The following is a 9,749-nucleotide window of genomic DNA, read 5'->3' on the forward strand; positions in this document are numbered from 1 at the left end:
GTGGGTAGTATATGGGGCTTTGGTGACAAAACGGATGGCACTGTGATAAGACTGCATCCAATTTGCTGAGTAGAGTGTTGCAGGCTATTTTGTAAATGACATCGCCGAAGTCAAGGATCAGTAGGATAGTCAGTTTTACGTGGGTGTTTGGCAGCATGAGTGAAGGATGCTTTGTTAAGGAATAGGAAGCCGATTCTAGATTTAATCTTGGATTGGAGATGCTTAATGTGAGTCTGGAAGGAAAGTTCACAGTCTAACCAGACACCTAGGTATTTGTAATTGTCCACATATTCTAAGTCAGAACCATCCAGAGTAAGTGATGCTGGACGGGCAGGCAGGTGTGGGCAGCAAATCGGTTGAAGAGCATGCATTTAGTTTTACTTAGATTTAAGAGCAGTTGGAGGCCACGGAAGGAGAGTTGTATGGCATTGAAGCTCATCTGGAGGTTAGTTAAGTGTCCAAAGAAGGGCCAGAAGTTTACATAATGGTGTCGTCTGCGTAGAGGTGGATCAGAGAATCACCAGCAGCAAGACCCTTACCAGCTAGTCATTTGAATCAATATTTTATTAAACACATACAGTGGGGCAAAAAAGTATTTAGTCAGCCACCAATTGTGCAAGTTCTCCCACTTAAGAAGATGAGGCCTGTAATTTTAATCATAGGTACACTTCAACTATGACAGACAAAATGGGGAAAAAAATCCAGAAAATCACATTGTAGGATTTTTTATGAATTTATTTGCAAATTATGGTGGAAAACAAGTATTGCTGGGACCGAGAGACTGAAAAACAGCTTCTATATCAAGGCCATCAGACTGCTAAACAGCCATCACTAACTCAGAGGCTGCTGCCTACATAGACTCATATCACTGGCCACTTTAATAAATGGATCACTAGTCACTTTAAACAATGCCACTTTGATAATGTTAACATATCTTACATTACTCATCTCATATGTATATACTGTACCTGTATCTATGTGTTCGTAATGGCTGCTCAGTGAAACGACCTTGTCCTGATTTGTCTTAAACCCTTGCTACAAAACTTTAATTAGCAAGACTTCCTTCATGACCTGGCCTCTGTAAATTGGTATAGAATCAGCTTGATCCCCTCTGTCAAAGATGCTTGGACCTTTAAAAAAAAAAAAATTCAGTGGTATTGTGAAGAAACACTCCCTCATATAGAAAATGAAAAACCGGTTCAGCCCCTGGTTCGACCGTGATCTGGCAGAGTTACTCCACCTCAGGAATTCCATTTGGCGAAAGGCTCAGCACCCACATACTCAGGCTGACTGGCTCTCATTCAGGCAAATGAGAAATAAGTGCACTCAGACTATCCGGAAGGCCAAAGTTAGTTACTTTAAGGAGCAGGTCTCTCTCTGTGGGTCTAACCCCAAGAAGTTCTGGAAAACAGTTAAAGACCTGGAGGATAAACCCTCCTCCTCACAAATTTTGTGGGCAGAACTGAAAAGGCGTGCACGAGCAAGGAGGCCTACAAACCGGACTGTTACACCAGCTTTGTCAGGAGGAATGGGTCAAAATTCAACCAACTTATTGTGGGAAGGCTACCCGACACGTTTTAAGGCAATGCTACCAATTACTAATTGAGTGTGTGAACTTCTGACCCACTGGGAATGTGATGAAAGAAACAAAAGCTGAAATAACTCACTCTCTCCTATTATTCTGAGATTTCACATTCTTAAAATAAAAGTGGTGGTCCTAACTGACCAAAGACATGGAATTTTGTACTAGGATTAAATGACAGAAATTGTGAAAAACTGAGTATGTATTTGGCTAAGGTGTATATGTAAACTTCTGACTTCAACTGTATGTGAACACAATTTTTCTGTAACTGCGGTTTCAAGGCAAATCTGCATTCAGTAACTAATGTGCAGTTATACAATACAAACATGGGTAGTCTTTTTACTTTAGCATTGCATGCGATTTACAATGATGACATTGATCAACTTGGAATGAAAGACTGCAACAAAAGTAGAATATGGATTAGAGCCCCCCCCCACATCCAAAATTCATGGATCATCCTATGCAAATGCATATATATTTCACAGCTCAAGGCTCAGCCTACGCTTGACCTCTAACATGTGCATCTAATACAGACCAAGTCAGAGAATTTATATTTATACAGAAATAGAAACTCCTCTATCCCCCCCCCCCACCACCACATAGAAAATTAAAAGGATTTTAGCATCAACTTGATACAGTTATCTTTAGACTTCCAATATTCATAGAACAAATGGACAGGAAAAAGCTGTAGAAAAGTGAACTGGTGAGGTTTACTTGGGGGCCACTTCCTCCAGCTTGGGCTCTGGACAGAGACAGAGAAAAATGGTGTGCAACGAGAATATTAATGCATTATATTCTTGGTCCTAGAAGAACCTAATAAAGCACCTTTACAAAACTACTAACCTGTGAACTTGAACTCTGGGAAAGCTGTGATGTCTCCACCACCATAAAGCCGCTGGAGTTTAGTCAGCTCCTCTGCCAAGTTCTTCTCATATGCAGGGCCTGCATCTACCAAACCGCCACTGGCCCTGAGAGAAGAAAATATGGTTGAAATGTCCGCTTGATGACAAAGGGGGATGATTGTGAGCAAGACAAAAAAAAGCTAGCCAAAAACAATTGTGTAACTTACACGCTCTTTGAGGAGTACTCGCGGATCGAATCCAAGAAGAGCTTCTGGATTGGGTCCAGTTGAACTGAGTCCAATGAAGGAAAAACACAATTATTTTATATTCATTTAAAACAATTCCCCCTTTTAGTCTGGGTACCAGTCTGTTCAGCTGACATTCCACTCCTGTCATTTGCCAAAGAGACTGGCCTTTCACCAACAGAATGTTCCAAAATGCAGCCAGATTTTCAGCACAGTTCCTGATTGGTAGTCTGAAACCAAATTGATATTTCCCATAATAAAGTTATGTAGCATGGAGTGCGCGCAAATTTGCCGCAACATAGAATTACACATTTTAAGTGTGTAGATAGGCCTTTGTAATGAAATAAATAATGATACAGAAATGATTAGCCTACAAGATTCAATCGAGCTACGTTTGCTTCTGTTGCGTTCCATTAATGAGAGGAAAGAAACAAAACTGGCACCTGATGTCATGAAATTAAATTGTTTTCCTATCAGTCTAATTTGCATAAACATTGTAATTGGATGATAGCTGTGAGGGTTATCGAATCAAGATCAAATCCTATCATCTCCTCGAGCTCTTTAATGACAGTATTCATATTTGAAGATAGTGAAATGCTAGCCTCTTTGGCAAATGACAGGAGTGGAACGGAGAAGGCAAGCCGGGCTACGCCCCTTTTGGCTTGAACCACACGACAAAACTCATCACTTCCAATACCCTCATGCACAAAAACAGCACTTAGAAATGGTAGACTGACTGGCATCAACAGGGGTAAGAGAGGAAAGATTAAGTTAGAAAGGTCAGGTAACAGGTTATAAGTTGCTGTGATGGGGGAATGCTATGCGTCACATCTTTGTAGTTCATAGCATTACTTGGCAGACACAGGGTTCTGTATTTGAGATGTCCAATTCAAACTCCCTGCGTATAACCAACTCATGTACATTTAACAGTAAAATGTAGCAACTTCTTTCCCCACTCGTGTTTGATTCCACACCCAGCAACCAAGGTGCAAACTCTTGCGCATTGACTAACAAGGGGAAGGAAAGTTGACATTTCCAAAGTCATGCTACACAGCGCCAAACAAATACAAAAGTGAGGGGATCGATTACAGATTACTGATATCATGCGACTCAGGGAAAACAAAGTGTGAGAGAGAAGCTGAGAGAGGAGGGAAGAGTAGGAAACATAGAATCATAATACCAAACCCCATTGCACATTATCACTCAGTAGCTGCCCAGAGACAGACGAGTCAAAACGCTGGTTAATATGACCTTAACATTACCTTTGACAGTATACAGTAACTTTAGCATTAACCGTACCAAAATATAATGTAACAAAACAATAGTTGAAATTATAAAAACAAAAAAAAGTTTAAAATTCAGGGCGTTGAGGATCATGTTTCTTTTAACAATATTCAGTGAAGGGAACAGAGAAGGTTATGAAATAAGATGATCGAGTGACGGAAGGAAAAACAGAGATGTCGAGAAACAAACTAGCAGCAGAAAGAGTGCAGGTAAGAACGAGTGAATGCTGGAAAAACATGGCAAAATAAAGATATTAAATCAAGCAGATCGGCGCAGATCAGTGCCGATCAGAGCAGACCGTCACAGCTGAACCAGAGAGTAAATGATGAAGCCGTGCTGAAGAACGCAGAGGAGACATTCATCGGGTGTCGGATGGGCAAAGCTGCATGGTTACAAATTAATGCATAGAATCCCAGAAGGAACGGGTTTGGGGGAAAAGATGTGTGGCTTGGGTCTACACGGCTGCAACAATGTAGAAATGTGGTAGTTTGAGGGATAAAGAGCAAATAGTGTGGTAAATTAGCCCACTGGAAAAGACAAACCAAAGCAAGAACGAAAAGCGCTTCTGTAATATTGGGTATCTTTAAAGATATCCTTAGAGTTGTAGCATCACATGAAAATATGACTGTTGGTAAACAGTAGGATCCACAGAGAGGAGAGAAGGGGGGGGGTATACCCTCAGCGCCTCAATCCGTTCTGCCTCACCCGGGGGCTCTGCAATCAGCTCCTCTGCTGCAGATTCAACTTGGGCTGCTTCAGCTACAACCTCTGCTACAGCTTCAATGAGGGCTTCAGCCACAGCTTCAATGGGGGCAGCTACAGTCACAACCTCTGCTACAACTTCCACGAGGGCTTCAGCCGCACCTTCAATTGTGGCAGATTCAACCAAAACTTCTGCTATGGCTTCAACTGGGGCAGCTGGGGCAGCTTCAACTGGGGCAGCTTCAACTGGGGCAGCTTCAACTGGGGCAGCTTCTGCAGGGGCAGCTTCTGCAGGGGCAGCAGCTTCTGGGACGGCTTCAACAGGAGTGTCGGCCGCTGACGAAGCTTCAAAGATGGGAGCCGCTTCAGCTACTGATGCAGCGGCTTCAACAACGGGGGTGGCTTTGGCTACAAGAGCAGCGGATTCAACAATGGCTTCAGTTGCGGGGGCGACTGTGTCGACGATGGGGGTGGCTTCAACTGCAGCGGGGGCTGGAACAGCGTCAGCCGCGGCAACAATTGGCTCTGCGGCAGCGGCTTCAACAGACTTTGGGGCGGTGACAAGTTCTACTGCAGCAGCTGGTGTCATTACTTTCTTTGGAAACTCCACATATTTTCTGTGTGGTACAAGCTTCTCTAAATCAAAATATGTTTTGCCCTGGGACTTTTCTAGGACGGAGGAGGGGGGAACAAACAAGATTTATTCATTTCTATTCATACTCTAATTAGCCTAAAAGGAATTTAAACCAACATGCCCCCACTTTGCATTAAATGTGGACAAAACTTACCCAGCGCAACATGGCTACACCCAGACAGTATTCAAGAATATCCCTTTGCAAGACACATATGGTGCCTGGACTAAAAAGGGCACAAAGTGCCACATTTCAAGAAGGGGCACAAAAAGTGTATATGTACTATTAATTGAGGAACATAATAAAAACATGATATTTTAATCACAGTATAGTTTCATAATTAAGTGCGCATCTGCCAAAACCAACATCCCAAAACGATCTTTCATTGACAATTCATGTTATAGAGTACAAGAAAAATTCCACTTATAAGAGGATACTATTGTTTGAAAAATATCTGATTATATTAGTGAAAGCTGTGGGGGCAAAAATTATTTACATCATATTTTGGTACCTGGGGAAGGAAAACAAACTTAATTTGCATTTTTCATCATCACTTTGTATAGAAAACAAAATGGTGGAACTAAGTGAGACATTTACTCAAACTGTGGTCCAAGCAGCCCGCAAAAACAAAATCCTGCTAGAAGATTCAGAATTGTAGATTCCTCAGCCTTTTGGGTACAAAGACAGGCCTCCAGGAGGCTTGAACTTCCCTTCAGCATGTCTTACCTGTAATCTGACTTTTGTTAGCTTTTTAAAAAATATTAAAAGATCTTCTTCAGTTCTTCTCCAAAACATCTTCTTAACTTCTGTCCATTACTTTTGCACGCAAGACTACTGTATACAATATCTTCAGCATCTGAAAGGCTTTTAAAATGTATTCTCGAGGACTAGCTTTTCTGGCAGTGCAGTGATCTTGATTGGCAGTGCAGTGATCTTGATTGGCAGTGCAGTGATCTTGATTGGCAGTGCAGTGATCTTGATTGGCAGTGCAGTGATCTTGATTGGCAGTGCAGTGATCTTGATCGGCAGTGCAGTGATCTCGATTGGTTATGGGAAATGTTTCACAAAAAAGTCTCAGTACTAATAGAAATCTTCCGGGAAAAAATAGGTGTTCATATCTCTAGTGAAGGTCTTTAATGAGATGAGCCACATTGGGGAGTTTTATTAGTCTGGTCATCAATGGGTCTCTCTTCCTCCTTGATCAATTGATGAATAAAAAAACTGGACCCTAGCATTACAGCTAAATCAAATGTGTGGATAGTCCACAGCGAAATCTTTCTCAGTTTGTCATTGTGCGCCAACTACTTTAAGTCCCTTTTGAGAAATATACAAGAAAATGGTCAGTATAATTTGGATATGATGAGTAATTTTATTGATTTAATGATACTTGTAGCACAATTTGAGCACCCTCACTATGTTCAAGAATTGACATCTGCTAAAGTATCATAAACTACAAATAATTGTATGAGGTATTTTTGGTCAAATTAAATGCAGATCCAAACTTACTTCCTGAGCTGCTCTTCTTGGGCTTCTTGGGACCACCAGCTTTTGTGCATAGGGCAGCAGCTGCAGGAGCGCTCCACCTCTCCGCCTGCACGCACTGATCAAAGTACACACCAATTAGTGACAATATAACTGCAACTAGGGCTGCGAGTTCAAACCCCCGAGCTGACAAGGTACAAATCTGTCGTTCTGCCCCTGAACAGGCAGTTAACCCACTGTTCCCAGGCTGTCATTGGAAATAATAACTTGCCTTGTTAAATAAATGTAAAAAAAAATAATTTTAAAGCAAGAGCTTTTTGATGTGTTATGCAGCAAGTGCAAGTGTTCCTAATGTTTTGTGCACTCAGCGTATTATATTTGGGCTTGAAGTGACAAAACCTAACTGGCCACTTTGTGCAAATTCTTGCCAATTTCCTAAGAAATTACGTGTAAATTCTTGAGCCTACGTTTCATTTCAGGGCTGGGTTTCATTTTAAATGGTACCACCCACCAGCATGGCATTGTTGATTAATCAGTAACACCTGCAAAGTGCACAAGTCACAACTGAGCTACATAATAGATCATCTTTGGCTACAGCAAATGTATAAATATATATATATATTTTACCTTTATTTAACTAGGCAAGTCAGTTAAGAACAAATTCTTATTTACAATGATATCCTACACTGGCCAAACCCGGACGATGCTGGGCCAATTGTGCGCCGCCCTATGGGACTCCCAATCACGGCCGGATGTGATACAGCCTGGATTCTAACCAGGGACTGCAGTGATGTCTCTTGCACCGACGTAGACCGGTGCGCCACTCGGGAGCAAAGATGGTGGATAATTGAAGATCAGAATTGACAAAAATATTTCAATGGTAAACTGTCTACTTAACGGGCTGGGTCTCCCATAGACACCAATGCAATAGCAGCTGTCCGTGCTACAGACAGCTTATCAGTCCACTACTACATGACTAGTAAAGCCCCAGTGCACTACTTTTGTGAGAAAAAATAAATAAATGTCGTTTCATAACATGAAAATGATATTCCGATTTTTCAGGCGGTGCTTCTTCCCGCAGCTATGCCCAAGGACGTATGAATCTGTATAAAACTGATACAGTAAGTCACTTTTATTTGAAGGATTCATTCTCGCTGATAAATTAAAAAGCCATATTTTCAAAAGCCGTATCACAAGCGATGATTATTGACGTTTCTAAACATTAAAACACAGCATTGAGATAGTAGTTGACAGGAGCCAGTCGTGGGTGAAGCTAATGGCTGAAAACTGTAGAGAGATGGACGACTATGTCACCTACAGTTGGAGAGCTAGGTAGGTGGAAGTCATCAAATAAAATAGCAGTGGTGGAAAAAGTACCCAATTGTCATACTTGAGTAAAAGTATAGATAGTTACTGAAGTAAAAGTGAACGTGTCTCAGTAATGTCTCGTTTTAAAAAAAAAATGTACGGATGGCCAGGGGCACATTTACAAAAGATGCATGTGTTTAGTGAGTCCACCAGAACATAGGCAAGTTGGGATTACCACGTGTTCTCTAGATAAGCGGTGTATTTCACACTTTTCCTGTTCTGCTAAGCATTCAAAATGTAATGAGTACTTTGGGTTGTCAGGGTTAAATTTATGGAGTAAAAAGTACAATAGGAACGTAGTGAAGTAAAAGTTGTCAAAAATATAAATAGTAAAGTACAGATACCCCCCCCAAAACTACTTAAGTAATACTTTGAAGTATTTTCACACCACTGTAAAAATCTTTGCTATGAACACTTTGCTAATTCAAAATAATGATCATAAATATTATATTCGAACGGCTCAAATTATGCATTTGATATGAAAGTAGCTACAGCAGATAACGTTGACCATGTTATCAATCAATGTTATCCATTAGCTAACGCACTGTAGCCATGTCGCTGAAATACTAACAAGCTCACGATTAATGTTTTGTCTCTGCACAAATGAAAAATGACGTTGCAATTAGTTCATTCGAAAACTACAGCATGTTAGAACTTCAAATAATAATGCGATTAGCTATGTGCATGACATTTCATTACCTTGGTAGAGCCAAGTCGCACTATCCTCAGCAATGAAGCCGCCATCTTTGCGCTCATAAAATCCTTCCTGCGAAAACACTGCTTAATGATCTTTGTCCCACAGTCTGCCTGAGTGCGTCTGAAAAGTCATACATATATATATTCTATCACTTTAGAACAGAACACATGTGATCAATGTTAGGAAAGTATTGGATAGTTAATTTTGCGACACAACTAGTAACAAATATCAAACGTGTGCGTTGAAGCAGTGCAGAACAACAATCATTACACGTCTGCAATATAGAACATGATAGTAACAGTTGATGCGCAGCGACTGTGTTTTTAGCTTTAACTCCCAGGGTCAAGATGACATTGCCATTTAGTTCAGTGAACGTTTTACCACCTTTTGTCAATCAAGCTCAATGGCTCCAATAGTCAGGAAGAATCCACAAATGTTCGACCGATGGTGAATATTTTCTATATTTCTATATCTATCTATTTCTATATCTATGAAGTTAGAATTAAAATAGTTCTAGACTTATTGGTAGATATCTCTATGGGCAAATCTTGAAGCTCCTGTCAGATAGTCACAGCTTCAGAGCGGTTTATGTAACAGATTCTCACCAGTGACAGTACACGCCTCCTCCTCTAGTCTGGGACTCATCAGTGCAGTGAAAGTACGTATGGCATCGATAACAGTATGGAACAGTTTGTCTTGAACCTTCAACAAAATCTGAACATTCGTAATGCACAGTTGTTGGACGATATATATAAAATAAAGTCGTTTTGTTTTCATACTGCTTCTGTATTTATGTTCAGCTGCATAACACATCAACCTTGACATCAGTTATGTAAATGTGTATTCAGGCTTTCGTTTTCTCCCTTACCTCTTGATGAGTTGACCCATTAAAAAAAAATCGCCTAAAACGACACA

The 9,749-nt window shown here is 40.8% G+C and overlaps 1 protein-coding gene across 4 annotated transcripts; it reads right to left on the bottom strand.

The window, feature by feature from the left end:
* Positions 1–714: 714 nt before the first annotated feature.
* Positions 715–9,511, bottom strand: LOC115113612 (tropomyosin-1, isoforms 33/34-like). Of its 4 annotated transcripts, none has more exons than XM_065016059.1 (7): positions 9,440–9,511; positions 8,837–8,954; positions 6,794–6,887; positions 4,659–5,324; positions 2,652–2,715; positions 2,426–2,550; positions 715–2,324 (listed from the first exon to the last, which is right to left on the bottom strand). In XM_065016059.1, the coding sequence occupies exons 2-7, from the start codon at positions 8,891–8,893 to the stop codon at positions 2,293–2,295; spliced, it is 1,038 nt and encodes a 345-aa protein (XP_064872131.1). In that variant the 5' UTR covers positions 8,894–8,954; positions 9,440–9,511; the 3' UTR covers positions 715–2,292. The 4 variants fall into 4 exon arrangements, with proteins under 4 accessions (XP_064872131.1, XP_064872132.1, XP_064872130.1 ...); XM_065016060.1 differs by lacking the exon at positions 9,440–9,511 and adding an exon at positions 9,219–9,433 and having other exon boundaries at positions 8,837–8,903; XM_065016058.1 differs by lacking the exon at positions 9,440–9,511 and adding an exon at positions 9,219–9,433.
* Positions 9,512–9,749: the final 238 nt, after the last annotated feature.

Source organism: Oncorhynchus nerka, linkage group LG3 (genome assembly GCF_034236695.1).
Source record: "Oncorhynchus nerka isolate Pitt River linkage group LG3, Oner_Uvic_2.0, whole genome shotgun sequence".
In the NCBI taxonomy this organism is placed as follows: Eukaryota; Metazoa; Chordata; class Actinopteri; order Salmoniformes; family Salmonidae; genus Oncorhynchus; species Oncorhynchus nerka.